Raw genomic sequence first — 25430 nt, 5'->3', positions numbered from 1 at the left:
TGCTGTGGTGCTCTTTGTCACTTCCTGTTAGCAGGAGGATAATATCCCACAAGTAAGGATGAATCCGTGGACTCGTCGTATCGTAGAAGAAATCAATTTATCAAGCATAAATTTCCTTTTTTATTTATTTTTTATGAGAAAAATAGCAATTACCTAAATGTTCTGCATACTTGATCAGTCATGTAATACCCATGAGTGCATTTGCCATATGCTAAGCAGGTGCATACTAGACTGGCATGGGGCACATTTATATGTCATTGTATAAATGTAGCTTATGGCTAAAATTAGCTTTTTTGTTCCCATAAAATTGAGTACTCATGGGCTATAAAAATAAATGTTGCAGTTAAAGAACTTTACAGCAATTTGCTTTCTTGATGTATTTTATACAAAAACGTTGTAGCAGTTGATGCTTGAACATAACTGTTTTAAGGTGGGCAGAATGAAACTGCTTTCTCTTCAACAATGTGGTCATATTGTCGATATCATAGAAGACTGACAGCTGACTACTCTAGAATTATGAGCCCTTATTTTCATGCTTGTTGTAAAATATAAATTGCGTGGACGATCCCCACATTTTTTTTTTATCAGGTCTGATTTTCATTTAAATGTCTTGTTAAAACAGGAGATTGCATATGTACCACATGCTGATTTGCAATAAAATGTCCATACAGCATTCTTTTAGATTTTTAAAAACAAGAACCCTTTAATAAATATATATACAGGTGGCACTCGTTTTACAACGGTTCAGTGTACACCGTTTCAGAATAACAACCTTTTTTTCCAGTAATGTGACTGCTATTAAAAAGCATTGAGAAGCAGTGCATTTATTAAAATAGCCAGTAGGTGGAGCTGTCCGCTTGTGTTGCAGCAAAGCCAAGCAAGCTGAAATTAATCAGTTTAACCAGACCTGAGCTATCAAGCAGAATTCAAAGGAACAAGATCTTCCTGTCTATAACTCTGTCCAGATTGGAATGCACAGAAAGAACTGTTTGCAGAAAAATGCAAGTGAAGTCTGTGTTGTGTGATTATTTTATTAGGTTTATAATGCTGTTTAGCAAATGTTCTTGTTAATTTAACTTAGTTTAATTATATATTTTGTGTTGTGTGATTATTTTATTAGTTTTATAATGTTGTCTAGCATTTAAAGTCTTCATTTCAAAGCTTTAAAAATAATGAATTAAGTGTTACTTATGACAATTTTGAGAGGGGCCTGGAACCTATCTCCCTTACTTCCCATTGACTTACATTATAAACTGGGTTTCAATTTACAACGGTTGCGATTTACAACCATTCCTTCTGGATCCTAACCCCGGCGTAAACTGAGGGCTACCTGTATATATACATAGGTGGCCCTCGGTTTACAACGGTTCAATTTACACCGTTTCAGAATAACAACCTTTTTTTCCAGTCATGTGACTGCTATTGAAAAGCATTGAGAGCAGTGCATTGATTAAAATAGCCAGTAGGTGGAGCTGTCCGCTTGTGTTGCAGCAAAGCCAAGCAAGCTGAAATTAATCAGTTTAACCAGACCTGAGCTATCGAGCAGATTTCAAAGGAACAAGAGCTTCCTGTCTATAAATCAGTCCAGATTGGAATGCATAGAAAGAACTGTTTGCAGAAAAATGCAAGTGAAGTCTGTGTTGTGTGATTATTGTATTAGGTTTATAATGCTGTTTAGCAAACGTTTCTGATTATTTAACTTAGTTTATTTATATATTCTGTGTTGTGTGATTATTTTATTAGGTTTATAATGCTGTTTAGCATTTAAAGTCTTCATTTCAAAGCTTTAAAATAATGTATTAGGTGTTACTTATGACAAGTTTGAGAGGGGCCTGGAACCTAACTCCCTCACTTCCCATTGACTTACATTATAAACTGGGTTTCAATTTACAACGGATTTGATTTACAACCATTCCTTCTGGAACCTAACCCCGGCGTAAACTGAGGGCTACCTGTATATATATATATATATATATATATATATATATATATATATATATATATATATATATATATATATATATTTATACAAAGCCTTGCAAAAGTATTCACCCCCCTTGGCATTTTTTGTGTTTTGTTGCCTCACAACCTAGAATTAACATGGATTGTTTGAGGATTTGCATCATTTAATTTACAGAACATGCCCACAACTTTGAAGATGTTTTTTTTTTTTTTTTTTTTTTAATTGTGAAGCAAACAACAAATAGGACAAAATAACAGAAAAAGTCAATGTGCATAACTATTCACCCCCCTAAAGTCAATACTTTGTAGAGCCACCTTTTGCGGCAATCACACCTCCAAGTCGCTTTGGATAAGTCTCTATGAGCTTGCCACATCTTACCACTGGGATTTCTGCCCATTCCTCCTTGCAAAACTGCTCCAGCTCCTTCAAGTTGGATGGTTTGCGCTTGTGAACAGCAATCTTTAAGTCTGACAACAGATTTTCTATTGATTTGAGGTCTGGGCTTTGACTAGGCCATTCCAACACATTTACATGTTTCCCCTTAAACCACTCGAGTGTTGCTTTAGCAGTGTGTTTGGGGTCATTGTCCTGCTGGAAGGTGAACCTCCGTCTTAGACTCTAATCATGGTACACGTTTTGCTCAAGAATATCCCTGTATTTAGCACCATCCATCTTTCCTTCAACTCTGATTAGTTACCCAGTCCCGGCTGCTGAAAAACGTCCCCATGTTTCACTGTGGGGATGGTGTTCTTTGGGTGATTTGATGTGTTGGGTTTGCGCCAGACATAGCGTTTTCTTTGATGGCCGAAAAGTTAAATTTTAGTCTCATCAGACCAGAGCACCTTCCTCCATACATTTTGGGAGTCTCCCACATGCCTTTTTGCAAACTTAAAACATGCCATTTTGTTTTTTGCTGAAAGTAATGGCTTTCTTCTGGCCACTCTGCCATAAAGCCCAACTCTATGGAGCGTACGGCTTATTGTCGTCCTATGTACAGATACTCCAGTCTCTGCTGTGGAACTCTGCAGCTCCTCCAGGGTTACCCTAGGTCTCTATGCTCCCACTCTGATTAATGCCCTCCTTGTCCAGTCCGTGAGTTTTGGTGGGCGGCCGTCTCTTGGTAGGTTTGCTATTGTGCCATGTTCTTTCCATTTGGTTATGATAGATTTGATGGTGCTCCTGGGTATCATCAAATATTTGGATATTTTTTTATAACCTAACCCTGACTTGTACTTCTCAACAACATTGTCCCTTACTTGTTTGGAGAGTTCCTTGGTCTTCATGGCAGTGTTTGGTTAGTGGTGCCTCTTGCTTAGGTTTTGTAGCCTCTGGGGCCTTTCAAAAATGTGTGTATATGTAATGACAGATCATGTGACACTTAGATTGCACACAGGTAGACATCATGTCACTAATTATGTGACTTCTAAAGGTAATTGGTTGCACCAGAGCTTTTTATGGGCTTCATAATAAAGGGGGTGAATACATATGCACATGCCAATTTTCTGTTTTCCATTTCTAAAAAATAGTTTTATGTATATATTTTTCTCATTTCACTTCACCAACTTAGACTATTGTGTTCTGATCCATCACATAAAATTCAGATTAATAAAACATTGAACTTAAGGCTGTAATGTAACAAAATAGGTAAAAAGTCAAGGGGGGTGAATACTTTTGCAAGGCATGTATGTATGTGTGTGTGTGTATATATATATATATATATATATATATATATATATATATATATATATATATATATATATAGCATCAAATTATTTTACCATTGGTAAGGAACGCCATACACATATGTATGTGTGTATATATATATATATATATATATATATATATATATATATATACTAGCGTGGATTTTGTGATTTGTAAAAAAATAGCGAAAAAACACGACCACTCGCAATGACGTGTGCCCTCATCTGTGTGTCCGTTCGTAAGTTTTTGTTAATCCTCTGTGTTTCTCATACATGGGCACCAATCCGCTAAGTTTTGGGCGGTGCTTCCGTCCGGCACATCAAAAATATGCTATTATTATTCTGTTGACAATTACTTTAATATTAAATTGTAATTATATATTTATGACTCAACTGTCAGATGTGAGAAAAAAAGAGTATTCATTTTTTTAGTGATATCCATATCTTGAGAACTACTTACGTAAATGTGGCATGTAAACTTACTTCATAATGATGATTTTAAAGTGTTAAGTTTTACTGTCTATAAAACAATGGGAGCTGTCATGTTATAGTGTTATGGGTAGATACAACTCAGAAATAAGTATATCTAAGCATTGGGTTGATTATGCAATTCTATTGTATTTGTTACTTGTCTGCACACTGAAGAAAATGTTGCTTTTATTCAGAAAAAAACATTAAACTTTTGTTGTTTTTTTTTTGTTTGTTTTTCAAGGTTCGAGATGATGTTTACCACAACATATTGTCAAACAACCTTCCTAACCTTCTCGAGTACGGAAATATCACAGCTCTCACTCACTTGTGGTGTACTGGACAGATTACCAACTTTGAATACCTTACTCATTTGAACAAACACGCTGGGCGTTCTTTCAATGATCTAATGCAGTATCCAGTATTTCCATTCATAGTTAGTGATTATGTCAGTGAAACTCTTGACCTTCATGAAACAATAATCTACAGGTAACTTAAATATAAATATTAATTTGTGCAGGATAAAAATTAAAATGTGTGGTGGGGTTTTCTTGTTTTTTTTTCTATATTTAAAAAAATGGACGTCTTAATTTATGTGTTTATGATTTTTTTCCCCCCAAAAAAATAATTTCCTGTTTTGTTATAGTAAAGGAATAATTCATACCCCTTTTCATATATAGAAAAAATAATATTAAAAAATGGCTGCTGAAGATAATTGTAGAATACATAGATGTTTATATGTATCAGTATTTTCAGCTCATTTGTGTTAATTCACTTATATCTACATAAGAATATTGCTCAATAGTATTGTAAAACCTCCCATTTAATGGGACAGTAAACACATTGAGATGCGTATCTAAAATGGTTACTTATCTACAAACTACTGTTACGGTGGTATTTGACTCCACATCGTTTACATAGCATATTCCCAAACTCTTCTCCCTTATGCTGGAGACATTGTGGAGGGAGGGGCACTTTATCCCATATCTGGTGGTCTTGCCCACTCTTACAGAATTACTGGCACGATATAACTGAATGCATTAACACAACTTTAGGAATATCGGTTACACTAACCCCTGCCATAGTCCTATTGAATGAAACACCTAATATCCCATGTATATATCGAAAAAAATTATTGCAATGCATGCTTAACTGTGCTAAATGTCTAATACCAAGGTTCTGGAAGAAACACCAAATCCCTGATTTCTTGATGTGGGTGAGAGAGATGGAACATGTGTTGGCCTTAGAAAAAGTATACTACACCTTTGTGGGAAAACGAGACTTTATTGCAGATATACTATACATTTGGGAGCAGAGATAAGAGTTAAACCCAAACCAAAATCGAAATATATACAAAATTCTTTATTATGTCTAGAACCATTTGCATTGTTTTGAAGTCTGTTGATCGAGCTGTTGATGTTCTGTACCCTATGGTTAATTCACACATACTGTACATCTCTGTTATGGGATGCAACAGCCTTTACTCCGGTTAAACTGTACTTGATGTATGTATATGATTCCTCTTGGATTGTTATTCCTGTACACCTGTTTTAAAAACAAAATAAAAATCGTTTAATGGAAAGAAAAAAAATGTTTACTTATACATAGCGAAACAACTTTGCAATATATTTTCATTTTATTATTTACTTTGCCCCCTTTTCATGTAATTTAAATTAAATATTGAGCAATGTCTAATTCTCAGAACTTAAAATGCACTTTGTTGACTTCTCATTCTGCTACATATCAATCCCTAATTGGCTTTATCAGATAACATCTTTATGACAGTGGCTTGCCTTGTTGCCTGCAGACTAAAGCCCTGATTGGCTCATCCACATAAGGCAAATGGTGTTTGGCGTTTGGCTATTGAAAAATAAATTGCAGAAAAAAGGATGTTACTGAGTGCAATGGTAATTTCTTTCATGTAATTGGCAAGAGTCCATGAGCTAGTGACGTATGGAATATACAATCCTACCAGGAGGGGCGAAGTTTCCCAAACCTCAAAATGCCTATAAATACACCCCCCACCACACCCACAATTCAGTTTTACAAACTTTGCCTCCTATGGAGGGGGTGAAGTAAGTTTGTGCTAGATTTCTACGTTGATATGCGCTGCTCAGCTTTTTTGAAGCCCGGTTCCTCTCAGAGTGCAGTGAATGACAGAGGGATGTGAAGGGAGTATTACCTATTGAATACAATAGGTCATCCTAACAGCAATCTATTTCATAGGTTCTCTGTTATCGGTCATAGAGATTCATCTCCTACCTCCCTTTTCAGATCGATGATATACTCTTATATACCATTACCTCTGCTGATTCTCGTTTCAGTACTGGTTTGGCTATCTACTTTATGTAGATGAGTGTCTTGGTAAGTATGTTTCCTTTATTTAAGACACTCTCAGCTATGGTTTGGCACTTTATATTTAAAGTTCTAAATATATGTTTGTACTTATATTTGCCATGATTCAGGTTTATCAGTATATTTCCTTTTTGCAGACTGTCAGTTTCATATTTGGGAAATGCATATGAAGAAAAAAAAAATTCTTACCTGAAATTTTCAAATTGACTCTCTTTTCTAAATTGCAGGCTGTTAGGCTCACGGGGGAGCGCAAAATGCTATATTTTATTGCGTCATTCTTGGCGCGAGACTTTTTTGGTGAGAGAATTACGTTGACATATTTTCGTCATTTCCGGCGTCTTAGTTTTTTTCACATAGTTGCGTCATCTATGATGTTCGTGTTTGTTGCAGACGTTCTTGGCGCCAAAAAATATTTTGTCAGTTGGGTGTCATACTTGGCGCCAAACTTTTTGGCATTATTTAAGTCTTCATTTCTTTTTGCTTCTGGTTTCCAGAGGCTTATTTTGTTGCATTTCTTTCCCATTTCTGAAACTGTCATACAAGGAAATTGATAATTTTGCTTTATATGTTATTTTTTCTCTTACATATTGCAAGATGTCTCAAACTGACCCTGTCTCAGAATCTACTACTGGAATCCTGCTGCCTGATGTCGGTTCTACCAAAGCTAAGTGCATTTGTTGTAAACTTGTTGTAACTGTTCCTCCGGCTGTAGTTTGTGATAGTTGTCATGACAAACTTTTACATGCAGACAATATTTCCATTAGTAGTAGTCCATTACCTGTTGTTGGTCCTTCAACATCTAATGCTCAGGATATTCCTGTTAATGTGAGAGAATTTGTTTCTAATTCCATTCAGAAGGCATTGTCTGTCATACCGCCTTCTAATAAACGTAAAAGGTCTTTAAAACTTCTCAGAAAATTGATGAATTTTTAAATGACCGACAACATTCTGGTTTATCTATCTCTGATGAGGATCTATCTGGTTCAGAAGATTCTGCTTCAGATATTGACACTTACAAATCTTCATATTTGTTTAAAATGGAGTATATTTGTTCCTTATTAAAGGAGGTGTTGATTGCATTAGATATGGAGGAGACTAGTCTTCTTGATATTAAAACTAATAAACGTTTAAATTCGTTTTTTAAACCTCATGTAGTTATTCCTGAGGTTTTTCCAGTTCCTGATGCTATTTCAGATGTGATTTCTAGGGAATGGAATAGACTGGGTACTTCTTTTACTCCTTCTTCAAGGTTTAAGAAACTGTATCCTTTGCCGTCTGATAGATTGGAGTTTTGGGAAAAGATCCCCAAAGTTGATGGGGCCATCTCTACTCTTGCTAAGCGTACTACGATTCCTACGGCAGATAGTACTTCTTTTAAAGATCCTTTAGATAGGAAACTTGAATCTTATCTAAGGAAGGCTTATTTATGTTAAGGTCATCTTCTTAGGCCTGCTATTTCTTTGGCTGATGTTGCAGCTGCTTCCACTTTTTGGTTGGAAACCTTAGCGCAACAAGTACCAATGTGTATAGCATTGTTAAGTTAATTCAACATGCTAATAATTTCATTTGTGATGCCATTTTTTATATCATTAGAATTGATGTTAGATATATGTCTTTAGCTATTTTAGCTAGAAGAGCTTTATGGCTTAAATCTTGGAATGCTGATATGACTTCTAAATCAACGTTGCTATCTCTCTCTTTCCAAGGTAATAAATTATTTGGTTCTCGGTTGGATTCGATTATTTCAACTGTCACTGGGGGGAACGGAGCTTTTTTGCCTCAGGATAAAAAATCTAAGGGTAAATTTAAGGCTGCTAACCGTTTTCGTTCCTTTCGACAAAATAAGGAACAGAAACCCTAAAGGAACAGTTTCCAATTGGAAGCCTTCTTCAGTCTGGAATAAATCCAAGCCATATAAAAGATCAAAATCAGCCCCCAAGTCCGCATGAAGGTGCGGCCCTCATTTCAGCCCAGCTGGTAGGGGGCAGACTTAGATTTTTCAAGGATATTTTGATCAATTCAGTCCAAAATCATTGGATTCAGAACATTGTCTCTCAGGGGTACAGAATAGGTTTCAAAGTAAGACCGCCTGTGAGAAGTTTCTTTCTCTCACGCATTCCAGTGAACCCAGAGAAAGCTCAGGCTTTCCTGAAGTGTGTTTCAGACCTGGAGTTGTCTGGGGTAATTGTGCCAGTTCCTTTTCAGGAACGGGGTCTGGGGTTTTATTCAAATCTGTTCATAGTCCCAAAGAAGGAGAATTCTTTCAGACCAGTTCTGGATCTAAAAATTTTGAATGGTTATGTAAGAATACCAACATTCAAGATGGTGAATATAAGGACTATTCTGCCTTTTGTTCAGCAAGGGCATTATATGTCCACTTTAGACTTACAGGATGCATATCTTCATATTCCGATTCATCCAGATCACTATCAGTTCCTGAGATTCTCTTTTCTAGATAAGCATTACCAATTTGTTGCTCTTCCTTTTGGCCTAACAACAGCTCCAAGGATCTTTTCAAAGGTGTTTCCTTATTTGGATGATATCTTGGTACTTGCTCAGTCTTCACGTTCTGCAGAATCTCACACGAATCAACTAGTGTTGTTTCTTCAAAGACATGGTTGGAGGATCAATTTACCAAAAAGTTCCTTGATTCCTCAGACAAGGGTAACCTTTTTAGGATTCCAAATAGATTCAGTATACATGACTTTGTCTCTAACAGACAAGAGACGTCTGAAATTGGTTGCAGCTTGTTGGAACCTTCAGTCTCAGTCATTCCCTTCAGTAGCTATGTGCATGGAGGTTTTAGGTCTCATGACTGCAGCATCGGACACGATCCCCTTTGCTCGTTTTCACATGAGACCTCTTCAGCTTTGTATGCTGAACCAATGGTGCAGGGATTATACAAAGATACCACAATTAATATCCTTAAATCACAATGTTCGACTATCTCTGACTTGGTGGTTAGATCACCATCGTTTAGTTCAAGGGGCCTCTTTTATTCGTCCAACCTGGACTGTGATCACAACAGATGCGAGTCCTTCAGGTTGGGGAGCTGTCTGGGGATCTCTGATAGTGCAGGGGGTTTGGAAATCTCAAGAGGCGAGATTACCAATCAATATTTTGGAACTCTGTGCGATTCTCAGAGCTCTTCAGTTTTGGCCTCTACTGAAGAGAGAACTGTTTATTTGTTTTCAGACAGACAATGTCACAACCGTGGCGTATGTCAATCATCAGGGTGGGACTCACAGTTCTCAAGCTATGAAAGAAGTATCTTGGATACTTGCTTGGGCGGAATCCAGCTCCTGTCTAATTTCTGCGGTCCATATCCCAGATATAGACAATTGGAAAGCGGATTATCTCAGTCGTCAGACTTTACATCCGGGAGAGTGGTCTCTTCACCCAGATGTGTTTTTTCAGATTGTTCAGATGTGGGGGCTTGCAGAAATAGATCTGATGGCTTCTCATCTAAACAGGAAACTTCCCAGGTATCTGTCCAGGTCCAGGGATCCTCAGGCGGAAGCAGTGGATGCATTGACACTTCCTTGGAATTATCAACCTGCTTATATTTTTCCGCCTCTAGTTCTTCTTCCAAGAGTGATTTCCAAAATCATAATGGAACGTTTGTTTGTACTGCTGGTGGCTCCAGCATGACCACACAGGTTTTGGTATGCGGATCTTATTCGGATGTCCAGTTGCTAACCTTGGCCACTTACGTTAAGGCCAGACCTTCTATTTCAATGCTCGTTTTTCCATCAGGATCTCAAATCATTAAATTTGAAGGTATGGAGATTGAACGCTTAGTGCTTAGTCATTGAGGTCTCTCTGACTCAGTGATTAATACTATGTTGCAGGCTCATAAATCTGTGTCTAGAAAGATTTATTATCGAGTTTGGAAGACTTACATTTCATAGTGCTCTTCTCATAAATTCTCTTGGCATTCTTTTAGAATTCCTAGAATTTTACAATTTCTTCAGGATGGTTTAGATAAGGGTTTGTCTGCAAGTTCCTTGAAAGGACAAATCTCTGCTCTTTCTGTTCTGTTCCACAGAAAAATTGCTAATCTTCCTGGTATTCATTGTTTTGTTCAGGCTTTGGTTCGTATCAGGCCTGTCATTAAATCAATCTCTCCTCCTCGGAGTCTTAATTTGGTTTTGAGGGCTTTACAGGCTCCTCCGTTTGAGCCTATGGCCTCTAGTTATCAAAGTCTGGCAGACCTGATCCGGCAGTGCGGATCAGGTCCGCCAGACTTCGCTGAATACGGCGAGCAATACGCTTGCCGTATTCAGCATTGCACCAGCAGCTCACAAGAGCTGCTGGTGCAACGCCGCCCCCTGCTGACTCACGGCCAATCGGCCGCCAGCAGGGAGGTGTCAATCAACCCGATTGTACTCGATCAGGTTGATTTCCGGCGATGTCTGTCCGCCTGCTCAAAGCAGGTGGACAGGTTATGGAGCAGAAATTGTTGTCCCTTCTTTGTGTCCTAATCCTAAGAATTCTCTGGAGAGATCTTTACATTCTTTGGATGTGGTAAGAGCTTTGAAATATGTTGAAGCTACTAAAGATTTTAGGAAGACTTCTAGTCTATTTGTTATCTTTTCTGGTTCTAGGAAAGGTCAGAAGGCTTCTGCCATTTCTTTGGCATCTTGGTTAAAGCTTTTGATTCATCATGCTTATTTGGAGTCTTGTAAAATCCCCGCCTCAGAGGATTACGTCTCATTCTACTAGGTCAGTTTACACATCCTGGGCTTTTAAGAATGACATTTCTGTTGATCAGATTTGCAAAGCAGCAGCTTGGTCTTCTTTGCATACTTTTACTAAATTCTACCATTTTGATGTTTTCTCTTCTTCAGAAGTAGTTTTTGGTAGAAAAGTACTTCAGGCAGCTGTTTCAGTTTGATTCTTCTGCTTATAATTTCATTTTTTTTCATTATAAAGATTAAAACTTTTGATTTGGGTTGTGGATTAATTTTTCAGCGGAATTGGCTGTCTTTATTTTTATCCCTTCCTTTCTAGTGACTCTTGCGTGGAGTTCCACATCTTGGGTATTTGCTATCCCATACGTCACTAGCTCATGGACTCTTGCCAATTACATGAAAGAAAACATAATTTATGTAAGAATTTACCTGATAAATTCATTTATTTCATATTGGCAAGAGACCATGAACCCACTCTTTTTATGGTGGTTATGATTTTTTTGTATAAAGCACAATTATTCCAATTCCTTGTTGATGCTTTTGCTCTTTTCTTATCACCCCACTTCTTGGCTATTCGTTAAACTGAATTGTGGGTGTGGTGGGAGGTGTATTTATAGGCATTTTGAGGTTTGGGAAACTTTGCCCCTCCTGGTAGGATTGTATATCCCATACGTCACTAGCTCATGGACTCTTGCCAATATGAAAGAAATGAATTTATCAGGTAAATTCTTACATAAATTATGTTTTTGCCATTGGATTGCCTACAGCAGTGTTTTTTCTGAACTCCAGTCCTCAGGGAACACCATCAGGCCATATTTTTGTGATATCTAAACTAGAGCACAGGTGAAATAATCAGCTGATCAGTAACCATGGTTACTAGCCTGTTCTCAGCTGATTATTTCACCTGGTGTTTATGCCCTGCACAATGAAGCTACATTTTCTAATTTCACAAATATATTTTAATTTGGGGTATAAGATACAGTGGAATCTTTATGTATGATACTAATAGTTAAAGCATTTAAGAAACTAATTTTTATTTATTTTTTAATCACTTTTCCTGCAGAAATCTAGCAAAACCTATTGCTGTGCAGTCAAAGGAAAAGGAAGATCGCTATGTAGACAATTATAAGGTAGTTTACTTTCTAAATACTTAGATCCTTCCTGACATTATTTCCGTCCTAATTAATTTTTTACTTTATTTTCTTCCTTTCTCTTCTGCTTTTCCTTCTCAAGAGAAGCAGCTTAAAGGGACATGAAACCCCAACATTTTATTTCATGATTCAGACAGAGCATACAATTTTAAACAACTTTCCAATTTACTTCTATTATTTAATTAGCTTCCTTCTCTTGTTATCCTTTGCTTAAAGGGACACTGAACCCAATTTTTTTTTCTTTTGTGATTCAGATAGAGCATGCAATTTTAAGCAACTTTCTAATTTACGCCTATTATCATTTTTTCTTCATTCTCTTGCTATCTATATTTGAAAAAAAGGCATCCAAGCTTTTATTTTTGATTCAGACCTCTGGACAGCACTTTTTTATTGGTGGATGAATTTATCCACCAATCAGCAAGAACAACCCAGGTTGTTCACCAAAAATGGGCCGGCATCTAAACTTACATTCTTGCATTTTAAATAAAGATCCCAAAAGAATGAAGAGAATTTGATAATAGGAGTAAATTAGAAAGTTGCTTACAATTTCATGCTCTATCTGAATCACAAAAGAAAAAAAATTGAGTTCAGTGTCCCTTTAAAGGTTCATCTAGGAAAGCTCAGTAGTGCATTGCTGCTCATTCAACAAATTATACAAAGAGAATAAAGAAAAAATGATAATAGGATTAAATTAGAAAGTTGCTTAAAATTGCTTGCTCTATCTGAATCATGAAAGAAAAAAATTGGGTGTCATATCCCTTTAATAGACAGTAAATTTCTTGGTGCAACATCTTTCCCCACTCCCTGCTTGTCTTGGTTATTATTTCTGTCCCTGGTAAAGGGCAGCCAAATTATAAGTTCCTGAATTATACAAGTTTCAGAGCTGATGGTAGTATAGTCAAATTACTCTTTGTAGCTGCTGTCCCTAGAAGGTAGGTCCTATTCAACGGTACAAGAGCTTCATTGAGATCTAGAGAAACAATAATGGGCTAGATTACAAGTGGAGCGCAAATTTATTGCGTGCCCATAAATAAATAACCAATTGCAATAGCAATAAGCGCTCAAAAAATTAACCAGAGATCAGATCTCTTGTTAAGTTTCAAAAAGTGCCCCAATTGGCCCCAAATTTAATAGTACACATATAAACACATAAATATATATGTATAAAAGCATATACATATATATTTACTAACTGCTGCGCGACTTACCCCCTTTGCTGTGCTATGTTCTCAACCGTTTCTCACAGCATAACAAGGAGGCTCTCATTGGAGCCTATGGAAGCACATTCTTGTGAGAGCAAATCTTCCTTGCAATGTGAATGCGAGGTCGCGTTCGCATTGCTGCTAACTTGTAATACTAGCACACATTTGCATGTGCTGGTGTTACTAAGTGGAGTGCAAACATCGGTTTTGCAAAAGTAATATTTTGTACTCCATTTGTAATCTAGATCAATATGTTTTAAGCAAATTCTTCAGTTAAACTCTGACACATCAATACATAACCATTATATTTTTCACTCCTAACAAAATTTAAGGAGGAATAGCATTCACAATAATGACCGGCCCTACAGAAGAAAAGAGGCACTAAAGAATCCGAGGAAGCTTTCTACTGACTCCATATAGGCAAAACATAATGATAGTGAATGCTTGGGTTTATGCAGATGCTTCTTACTAGCTCAAAGGGACAGTCTAGTTAAAAATAAATGTTCATGATTCAGATACAGCATGCAATTTTAAACAAATTTCCAATTTACTTTTAGCATACTGTATTGGCTTTGTTCTCTTGGTATTCTTTGTTAAAGGCTAAACCTAGGTAGGCTCATATGCTTATTTCTAAGACCTTTAAGGCTGCCTCTTATCTCAGTGCATTTTGACAGTGCTTCACAGCTAGACAGAGCTAGTTCATGTGTGCCATACAGTCAGAATTATTAGCCAAATTATGCACTGGATTGCCAGAATTTAAAATGAACAAAATTACAATCTAAATTTACAGGTTATACTTCATGTGTAGAAGCACCTTCAGAATTTTGATTTATAAACTTCCAGTGTTGTGTTGCTCATAAATTTATAAATTATAAGAGACAGGATGTCTATATTTTCAACTTTTCTAACTTCTTTTATGAATTTTATTTTTTCCAGTAGAAATTGAAATATATATATAAAAAGTCTGCAATATACTTTCATTATTTATTTTGTCCCCTTTTCCTGTAATTCCATTCTGAAATTGTGAGCTTTTCAGTCAGTTCCTGTTAAAATGGAAGTGCAGAACACTGTTATATTCCACCCAGCCATTGGCTGCACACTCTAGTGACCTATTTATATCTGTCTCTTATTGGACACAGCAGAGAAGGTAACCTACGTTACAACATGGCAGCTCCCATTGTTTTATAGACACTAAAACTTAACTTATTTCATCAATATTTAAACAGCTAATGAAACTTTAAAAATACATCTACATGTTATTCTCTGACTAATCTTTTCTTTGTATGCATCATTATATATAGCATTTGTTTAGTTTTTAATGTCTCTAATAAAAATGATAACATTTAAGTTATGGTGGAGATAAAAGCGTGATATTAAAATCCTCAATTTCCTAAAAATAAGAGCCATATAATTATTGCATAGGCAATTAGCACATCTAGACAAGTATCCCCGTTTATTTTATTTTTGCTGCACTTACAGCATAAGGGTATCGTTGTGGTTAAAGACAGTATTAGAAGCAAAAAGCATGAGATATTGTATGTCTACTTTGCATATATTACCCAGACTCCTATGGAGTATTCGTAATAATGTGTGCAGAGTACTTCTGGGGAAAGCAAACAGGGATACTATACTTGCCTAGATGGGCTAATGGCCTATTCAATTCATCTGTGGCTCATAAAAAAATATAAAAAGGAACTATAACTGGCTAAAGCTTTTTTGCTTCCGTTGGGCTGTAATATTTGTTTACTATTTTTTTCTGATTTCAGTATTTAGAAGATGAATATGGCAAAGGTGATCGTGAAGATGACCCAATGCCTCCTGTCCAGCCATACCATTATGGGTCCCATTATTCCAACAGTGGTACAGTCCTTCATTTCCTAGTCAGGATGCCTCCGTTTACTAAAATGTTTTTAGCATATCAAGGTTAGTTAATCTTTACATGTGCTTATAGCTTGATCAGTTTGACAACTATCATGATAAAATGTATTTTTTTATATTTACTACTCCATAAAAACAGTGCACCTAGTCTCTAAATTCAAGGCTGTGTTGAGATAGATAACCACTATATAGAGCTGCCTGAATGGACCAATAAATGTTAATCAAACCATTTCCAAAATGATATAGGGCCAGATGATAAGTGTTGTGCAAGTGCAAGCGCGGGACATGGTAAGCAGTATTGCTAGACCTAGCTAATATTAGCATGCAACTTGATATTACAAGTCCATGGTAAATCAGATTTACCAGAGACGGTTTAGAATAGAGCTGATATTACAAGTTGACCATTATGGGTTGTGCTCGAGTGAAAGCCTGAATACCGCTAGATCAATTAGACCTGAAGTAAAGTGTAAGGGTTAAAAAAAATATTTCCAAAAACACATCTAAAACATATTAAAATTAAAGGGACATCAGCGCATCGGGCCAGCTGTATAGTCACAGCCCGGCCCGATCGCGCCATAAGACTAAGTGCAGCTCGCTCCTGTCACAGGAGCGAGCTGCACTTAGTGCTATGGCGCGGTCGGGCCGGGCTGTGACTATACAGCTGGCCCGATGCGCTGACTGAATATTACAGACCCGCTCAGCAGAGAGCGGGTCTGTAAAAGCGCCATAATTTTTACTTATTTGAAGAGAAAAAAGCCGTTTAGAACTATAGCACTTAAATAATGTTATATAATTCTGCACTATGTGCAGAATTATATAACATTATTTTTAAGGTTTACTGTCCCTTTAAGTATTACACTCATACATATTTCTTTCATGTAATTGGCAAGAGTCATGAGCTAGCTACTAGGAGGGGCAAAGCTTCCCAAACCTCAAAATGGAGGTGCTTGATTTTTATGATCTCTTCTGTGATAAGTGCTTCTAAGCATTCTGAAGCCCAATTCCTCTCAGAGTACAGTGTTTGCCAGAGGGATGTGAAGAGAGTATCGCCTATTTGATTTTATGGTTTCCCTTGCGGGAAATCTTTTCAAGGGTTCTCTGTTATCAGTCGTAGGGATTCATCTCCTACCTCCCTTTTCAGATCGATGATATACTCTTTTATATACCATTACCTCTGCTGATAGCTTTCAGTACTAGTTTGGCTTTCTGCTATTTGTGGATGGGTGTCTTTCGGTAAGTATGTATCATTATTTAAGACACTCTCAGCTATGGTTTGGCGCTTTATGTATAAAGTTTTAAATATATGTATTTTACTTATATTTGCCATGAGTCAGGTCTATGTGTATTTCCCTTTGCAGTCTGGCAGTTTCTTTATGGGAATCATGTTTTAGGAAGTTTGTCATACCTGGGGTATAGTCTTTTTTTCAATTTGACTTTCTCTTGTAAGGTGTATCCAGTCCACGAATCATCCATTACTTGTGGGATATTCTCATTCCCAACAGGAAGTTGCAAGAGGACACCCACAGCAGAGCTGTCTATATAGCTCCTCCCCTAACTGCCATATCTAGTCATTCTCTTGCAACTCTCAACAAACATGGAGGTAGTAAGAGAGAAGTGGTGAAATGTAGCTGTTATTTTAATCAAAAGTTTATTATTTTTAAATGGTACCGGAGTTGTACTATTTTGTTCCAGGCAGAAAAATAGAAGAATCTGCCTGTGATTTCTATTATCTTAGCAGGTTGTAACTAAGATCCATTGCTGTTCTCACACATGACTGAAGAGAGAGATAACTTCAGCGGGGGAATGGCGTGCAGGTTATCCTGCTATGAGGTATGTGCAGTTAAGATTTTTCTAGAGGATGTGAATGCTAGAAAATGCTGCTGATGCCAAATTTATGTAAGGTAAGCCTGAATACAGTGATTTAATAGCGACTGGTATCATGCTTATTTTCTGAGGTAATACTCTTTTATATTTGCTATATAAAACGTTTGCTGGCATGTTTAAACGTTTTTATATATACTTTGGTGATAAAACTTTATTGGGGCCTAGTTTTTTCCACATGGCTGGCTTAAATTTGCCTAGAAACAGTTTCCTGAGGCTTTCCACTGTGTTACAATGAGTGGGAGGGGCCTAATTTAGCGCTTCTTTGCGCAGTAACTTTTACAGACTGAGACATCCAGCTTCCTCCAAGGGTCTTCTGAATGCTATAGGACATCTCTAAAGGACTCTTGGGCTTTCCAAAATAAGATATGGCGGAAATATCTTTATTGGTGTGAATCCAAGGGCTACTCATGGAGTAAAGTCAGGATTCCCAGGATATTATCTTTTCTCCAAGAAGGATTGGAGAAAGGATTGTCAGCTAGTTCCTTAAAGGGACAGATTGCTGCGCTATCTATTCTTTTGCACAAGCGTCTGGCGGATGTCCCAGACATTCAGGCATTTTGTCAGGCTTTAGTTAGAATCAAGCCTGTGTTTAAACCTGTTGCTCCACCATGGAGTTTAAATTTGGTTCTTAAAGTTCTTTTTTTGGTAGCTATTTCCTCGGCTCGTAGAGTTTCCGAGTTATCTGCCTTACAATGTTATTCTCCTTATCTGATCTTCCATGCAGATAAGGTAGTTCTGCGTACCAAACCTGGGTTTTTACCTAAGGTGGTATCTAATAAGAATATCAATCAAGAGATTGTTGTTCCGTCTTTGTGTCCTAATCCTTCTTCAAAGAAGGAACGTCTATTACACAATCTGGACGTGGTTCGTGCTTTAAAGTTTTATTTACAAGCTACTAAAGATTTTCGTCAAACATCTGCTTCGTTTGTTGTCTACTCTGGACAGAGGAGAGGTCAAAAGGCTTCGGCAACCTCTCTTTCTTTTTGGCTAAAAAGCATAATCCGCTTAGTTTATGAGACTGCTGGCCAGCAGCCTCCAGAAAGGATTACAGCTCATTCTACTAGAGCTGTGGCTTCCACATGGGCCTTTAAAAATGAGGCTTCTGTTGAACAGATCTGCAAGGCGGCGACTTGGTCTTCGCTTCATACTTTTTCAAAATTCTACAAATTTGATACTTTTGCTTCTTCGGAGGCTATTTTTGGGAGAAAGGTTTTACAGGCAGTGGTACCTTCCGTTTAAGTACCTGCCTTGTCCCTCCCTTCATCCGTGTCCTAAAGCTTTGGTATTGGTATCCCACAAGTAATGGATGATCCGTGGACTGGATACACCTTACAAGAGAAAACATAATTTATGCTTACCTGATAAATTTATTTCTCTTGTGGTGTATCCAGTCCACGGCCCGCCCTGTCATTTTAAGGCAGGTATTTTTTAATTTTAAACTACAGTCACCACTGCACCCTATGGTTTCTCCTTTCTCTGTTTGTTTTCGGTCGAATGACTGGATTTGGCAGTTAGGGGAGGAGCTATATAGACAGCTCTGCTGTGGGTGTCCTCTTGCAACTTCCTGTTGGGAATGAGAATATCCCACAGGTAATGGATGATCTGTGGACTGGATACACCACAAGAGAAATACATTTATCAGGTAAGCATAAATTGTTTTTTTTTTCTTTGAAAAACTTGTGGGCAAATTAGGCTCGCGAGGGCGCAAAATGCTGTTATTTATTGCATCATTCTTGGAGTGAGAATTTTTTGGCGCGAATGTGCGTCTGTAATGACTCAAGTTCGTCATTACCTGCGTCTTAGTTGACGCTAGGTTGTATGGCGCAAAATTGTGTTTATGACGTGAGTTGCATCATTTCCGGATGTTTGTTGGCGCCAAATTCCTTTTGCGTCATGCGTCATACTTGGCGCCAAAAAATTTAGTTTTATTTTACCTCGCCTTGTTTATGCTCAGAGGGCTATGCTATTTGCTTTTTTTGCATTTGTTCCCATTCCTGAAACTGCTATATGTGGAAATAAGATATTTCTGTTTAAATGTTATTTTTTCTTTTTTACATTTTACAAGATGTCTCAATCTGATCCTGTCTCAGAAGCTGCTGTAGGAACCATGCTGCCTGAACACAGTTCTACCAAAGCTAAGTGTATCTGTTGTAAGCTAGTGGAGATTATATCTCCAGCTGTAGTGTGTAACAGTTGTCATGATAAGCTTTTGCATGCAAAAAAGGTTTCTATTAGTGCTGGTACAATATCTGTTGTTCCTTCAACATCTAAAGTACATGATATCCCTGTTGATATGAAAAATTATATTGCTGATGCGATACAGAAGGCTATGGCTGCTATACCGCCTTCAAATAAACGTAAAATGTCTTTTAAAACTTCTCATAATGCAGATGAAATTTGTAATGACCGGCAACATACTGATATATCCTCCTCTGATGAGGATCTCTGACTCAGAAGATCCTACTTCAGACATTGACACTGATAAATCATCTTATCTTTTTAAGATTGAGTATATTCGTTCTTTGTTAAAGGAAGTATTGATAACTTTGGATATTGAGGAGTCTGGTCCTCTTGATAATAAATCCAGTAAACGTTTAAATTTTGTCTATAAACCTCCTGTGACTACTCCTGAGGTTTTTCCTGTTCCTAATGCTATTTCTGATGTGATTGCTAAGGAATGGTCTAAGTCTGGTACTTCTTTTGTTCCTTCTTCAAGGTTTAAAAAGTTGTATCCTTTGCCAGTGGCTAAATTAGAGTTTTGGGAAAAAGTCCCTAAGGTTGATGGGGCTATTTCTACTCTTGCTAAACGTACTACTATTCCTATGGAAGATAGTACTTCTTTTAAGGATCCTTTAGATAGGAAAATTTTATCTTATCTAAGAAAAGCTTATTTGCATTCAGGCTATATTCTCAGATCTGCCATTTCTATGGCTGATGTTGCGGCTGCATCAACTTTTTGGTTGGATAGCTTAGCACAACAGGAAAAAGACTCTGATTTGCATAGCATTGTTCGTTTGCTTTAACATGCTAATCATTTTATCTGTGATATCATCAAGATTAATGTTAAATCTATGTCTTTGGCTATTTTAGCTAGCAGAGCTTTATGGCTCAAATCATGGAATGCTGACATGGTATCTAAATCTAGGTTACTATCTCTATCATTCCAGGGTAATAATTTGTTTGGTTCCCAGTTGGATTCTATTATTTCCACTATTACTGGGGGGGGGGGGGGGGGGGAGTTTTTTTGCCTCAAGATAAAAAAGTCTAAGGTAAATCTACAGCTTCTAATCGGTTTTGTTCCTTTCGTCAGAATAGAGGACAGAAAACCACTTCTTCCCCTAAGGACTCTGGCTCCAATTGGATGCCATCCTCGAGTTGGAATAAATCTAAGCCTTATAAGAAACCAAAGCTAGCCCCCAAGACTGCATGACGGTGCGGCCCTCGATCCAGTTCTGCTGGTGGGGGGCAGATTAAAATTATTTCAAGACGTTTGGGCAGGCTACATTCAGAACCATTGGATTCAGAATATTGTCTCTCAGGAGTATCGAATAGGTTTCAGAATAAGACCTCATGTGAGAAGATTTTTTTTCTCTCTCACGTTCCAACAAATCCTGTGAAAGCTAAGGCTTTTCTGAAGTGTGTTTCAGATCTAGAGCTTTCAGGAGTAATTGTACAAGTTCCAATTCTGGAACAGGGTCTGGGGTTTTATTAAAATGTATTCATTGTCCTGAAGAAGGAAAATTCTTTCAGACCAGTTCTGGATCTGAAGTTTTTAATCAATTTGTAAGGGTCCCAACTTTCAAGATGGTGACTATAAGGACTATTCTGCCTTTTGTTCAGCAAGGTCATTACATGTCTTCAATAGACTTACAGGATGCATATCTTCACATTCCGATTCATCCAGACCACTATCGGTTTCTGAGATTCTCTTTTCTAGACAAGCGTTACCAATTTGTTGCTCTTCCATTTGGCCTAGCAACAGCTCGAAGAATCTTTTCGAAGGTTCTCGGTGCCTTTCTATCTGTAATCAGAGAGCAGGGTATTGCGGTGTTTCCTTATTTGGACGATATCTTGGTACTGGCTCAATCTTTTCATTTAGTAGAATCTCACACGAATCAACTTGTGTTGTTTCTTCAAAGACATGGTTAGAGGATCAATTTACCAAAGAGTTCCTTGATTCCTCAGACAAGGGTCACCTTTTTAGGTTTCCAGATAGATTCAGTGTCCCTGACTCTGTCTTTAACAGTCAAGAGATGAATGAAATTGGTTTCTGCCTATCGAAACCTTCAGTCTCGATCATTCCCTTCAGTGGCTATGTGCATGGAAGTTTTAGGTCTCTTGACTGCAGCATCGGACGCGATCCCCTTTGCTCGTTTTCATATGAGACCTCTGCATCTTTGCATGCTGAATCAATGGTGCAGGGATTATACTCGGATATCACAGTTGATATACTTAAATCCCAACATTCAACTCTGTCCTGGTGGTTGGACCATCATCTGATTCTTCAAGGGGCCTCTTTTGTTCGTCCTTCCTGGACTGTGATTTCAACAGATGCAAGTCTCACAGGTTGGGGAGCTGTCTGGGGGTCTCTGACAGCACAAGGAGTTTGAAATCCTCAAGAGGCGAGGTTACCAATCAATATTTTAGAACTCTGTGCTATTTTCAGGACTCTTCAGGCTTGGCCTCTATTAAAGAGAGAATCATTCATTCGTTTTCAGACAGACAATATCACAACTGTGGCATATGTCAATCATCAAGGGGGGGGACTCACAGTCCTTTAGCGATGAAAGAAGTATCTCGGATACTTTCTTGGGCGGAATCCAACTCCTGTCTAATTTCTGCGATACATATCCCAGGTGTAGACAATTGGGAAGCGGATTATCTCAGTCGTCAGTCTTTACATACAGGGAGTGGTCTCTCCATCCAGATGCATTTTGTCAGATTGTACAGATGTGGGGTCTTCCTGAAATAGATCTGATGGCTTCCCATCTAAACAAGAAGCTTCCCAGGTACCTTTCCAGGTCCAGGGATCCTCACGCGGAGATAGTTGATGCTTTAGCAGTTCCTTGGTTTTACCAACCTGCTTACATTTTTCCGCTTCTAGTTCTTCTTCCAAGGGTGATCTCCAAGATCATATTGGAACAATTGCATGTGTTTCTGATAGCACCAGCATGGCCTCACAGGTTTTGCTATGCGGATCTTGTCCGGATGTCCAGTTGCCAACCTTGGCCACTTCCTTTAAGGCTAGATCTTCTGTCTCAAGGGCCGTTTTTCCATCAGGATCTCAAATCGCTAAATTTGAAGGTATGGAAATTGAGTGCTTTGAACTTAGTCATAGAGGTTTTTCTGACTCAGTGATTAATACTATGCTACAGGCTCGTAAGTCTGTTTCAAGGAAGATTTATTATCAGGTTCGGAAAACCTATATTTCATGGTGTTTTTCTCATAAATTCTCTTGGCATTCTTTCAGGATTCCTAGAATTTTACAGTTTCTTCAGGATGGTTTGGATAAAAGTTTGTCCGCAAGTACCTTGAAGGGACAAATCTCTGCTCTTTCTGTTTTATTTCTTAGAAAGATTGCTAAACTTCCTGATATTCACTGTTTTGTTCAGACTTTGGTTCATATTAAGCCTGTTGTTAAATCAATCTCTTCTCCTTGGAGTCTTAAGTTGGTTTTGAAGGCTTTGCAGGCTCCTCCTTTTGAGCCTATGCATTCTTTGGATATTAAACTACTTTCTTGGAAAGTGTTGTTTCTTTTGGCTATCTCTTCAGCTAGAAGAGTTTCCAAATTGTCTGCTCTCTCTTGTGAGTCTCCTTTTCTGTTTTTCCATCAGGATAAAGCTGTTTTGCGGACTTTGTTTAAATGTATTCCTAAGGTTGTGAATTCTAACAACATTAGTAGGGAAATTGTTGTTCCTTCCTTGTGTCCTAATCCCAAGAATACTCTTGAAATATCTTTACATTCTTTGGATGTTGTAAGAGCTTTGAAATATGTTGAAGCTACTAAAGATTTCAGGAAGACTTCTAGTCTATTAGTTGTTTTTTCTGGTCCTAGGAAAGGTCAGAAAGCCTCTGCCATTTCTTTGACATCTTGGTTAAAGATTTTGATTCACAAGGCTTATTTTGAGGCGGGACAGTCTCCGCCTCAGAGAATTACAGCTCATTCTACTAGATCAGTCGCCACTTCTTGGGCTTTTAAGAATGAAGCTTCAGTTGATCAAATTTGCAAAGCAGCAACTTGGTCTTCTTTGCATACATTTACTAAATTTTACCATTTTGATTTATTTGCTTCTTCTGAAGCAGTCTTTTGTAGAAAAGTTCTTCAGGCAGCTGTCTCAATTTGATTCCTCTGCTTATGATTTAAGTTTTTTTCTTGAAATTTATGTGAAATTTATAAGAAAGGCTTATTTTTTTTTGTGGATTTAATTTTTTTCAGCGGAAATAGCTGTTTTTATTTTATCCTGTTTTATTCTATCCCTCCCTTTCTGTGGTCTCCCACATCTTGGGTATTTCTATCCCATACGTCACTAGTTCATGGACTCTTGCCAATTACATGAAAGAAAACATAATTTATGTAAGAACTTACCTGATAAATTCATTTCTTTCATATTGGCAAGAGTCCATGATGCCCACCCTTTTTATGGTGGTTATGCTTTTTGTATAAAAAGCACAATTTTATTTCCAGTTCCTCTTTTTGTATGCTTTTTTACTCCTTATTTTTTCACCACACTACTTGGCTATTCGTTAAACTGAATTGTGGGTGTGGGGAGGGGTGTATTTATAGGCATTTTGAGGTTTGGGAAACTTTACCCCTCCTGGTAGGATTGTATATCCCATACGTCACTAGCTCATAGACTCTTGCCAATATGAAAGAAATGAATTTATCAGGTAAGTTCTTAAATAAATTATGTTTTTTAATAAAAAAATTTTTTTTAAAGTATATGGTATATTGCAAGGTGTTTGACATGGAAAGGTTCCAAAATATGTGTTTTTTATATATATATATATATATATATATATATATATATATATATATATATATATATGTGTGTGTGTGTTTGTATACATGTAGTGTAAATGTGTATGTGCACACATACATACACACACACACATATACTGTGTATATATATATATATATATATATATATATATGTGTATATATATATATATACACATATACAGACATATATTAATATTTACACGTTTGAGCCCTTTCCAATCAAATACCTCGAAATATGCATTATAATTTTTTAACAATTTTAATATGTTTTTGTATATGTATGCATCTCTTTGTTAAAGCCCTTAGCGTCTTTTCTCTTGTTAAGTGTATCCAGTCCACGGATCATCCATTATTTATGGGATATTAACTCCTCCCCAACAGGAAGTGCAAGAGGATTCACCCAGCAGAGCTGCTATATAGCTCCTCCCCTAACTGCCATTACCAGTCATTCTCTTGCACCCAACGAATAGATAGGATGTGTGAGAGGACTGTGGTGATTATACTTAGTTTCATACCTTCAATCAAAAGTTTGTTATTTTGTTATTTTATAATGTGTTATTCCTTCTCTGGTAGAATTTGAAGAAGAATCTACCTGAGTTTTTCTATGATTTTAGCCGGAGTAGTTAAGATCATATTGCTGTTTCTCCATCTGAGGAGAGGTAAACTTCAGATCAGGGGACAGCGGGCAGATTAATCTGCAAAGAGGTATGTAGCAGCTTATTATTTTCTGACAATGGAATTGATGAGAAAATTCTGCCATATCGATATAATGTAAACTCAGCCTTAAATGCAGTAGCAGCAACTGGTATCAGGCTGTCATGTATGTATATTTTACACTTCAGTATTCTGGGGAATGGCACTTCACTGGAATTATACTGTATGCATAAAACTTTAGCCTAATTTGCAGGGACTAGCAACAGGCTTTTTAATAACACTCAATTTATTAATGTTAAACGTTTTTTGCTGGCATGTAAAATCGTTTAATTTTCTGAGGTACTGGGTGAAAAAATGTTTTGGGCACTATTTTTTTCCACTTGGCAGTCGTTTTATTTAATTTATGACAGTTTACTGATCTCTCTCACTGTTATGTGTGAAGGGGAGGGGCCTTTTTTGGTGCTTTTGCTACGCATCA

The 25430-nt window shown here is 37.3% G+C and overlaps 1 protein-coding gene across 2 annotated transcripts in view; it reads left to right on the top strand.

The window, feature by feature from the left end:
- LYST (lysosomal trafficking regulator) overlaps positions 1-25430 on the top strand; it is a 606044-nt gene that overhangs the window by 476956 nt on the left and 103658 nt on the right. For both annotated transcript variants that reach the window (XM_053711082.1, XM_053711081.1), the window contains 3 exons: positions 4379-4623; positions 12247-12313; positions 15303-15459. In XM_053711082.1, the coding sequence (XP_053567057.1) occupies positions 4379-4623; positions 12247-12313; positions 15303-15459 (469 nt within the window). The remainder of the gene's footprint in view (positions 1-4378; positions 4624-12246; positions 12314-15302; positions 15460-25430) is intronic.

This window comes from Bombina bombina, chromosome 4 (assembly GCF_027579735.1).
Source record: "Bombina bombina isolate aBomBom1 chromosome 4, aBomBom1.pri, whole genome shotgun sequence".
NCBI classification, from domain to species: Eukaryota; Metazoa; Chordata; class Amphibia; order Anura; family Bombinatoridae; genus Bombina; species Bombina bombina.
The sequence above is the reverse complement of the archived record's forward strand: the minus strand, read 5'-3'. Positions and strand labels throughout refer to the sequence as shown.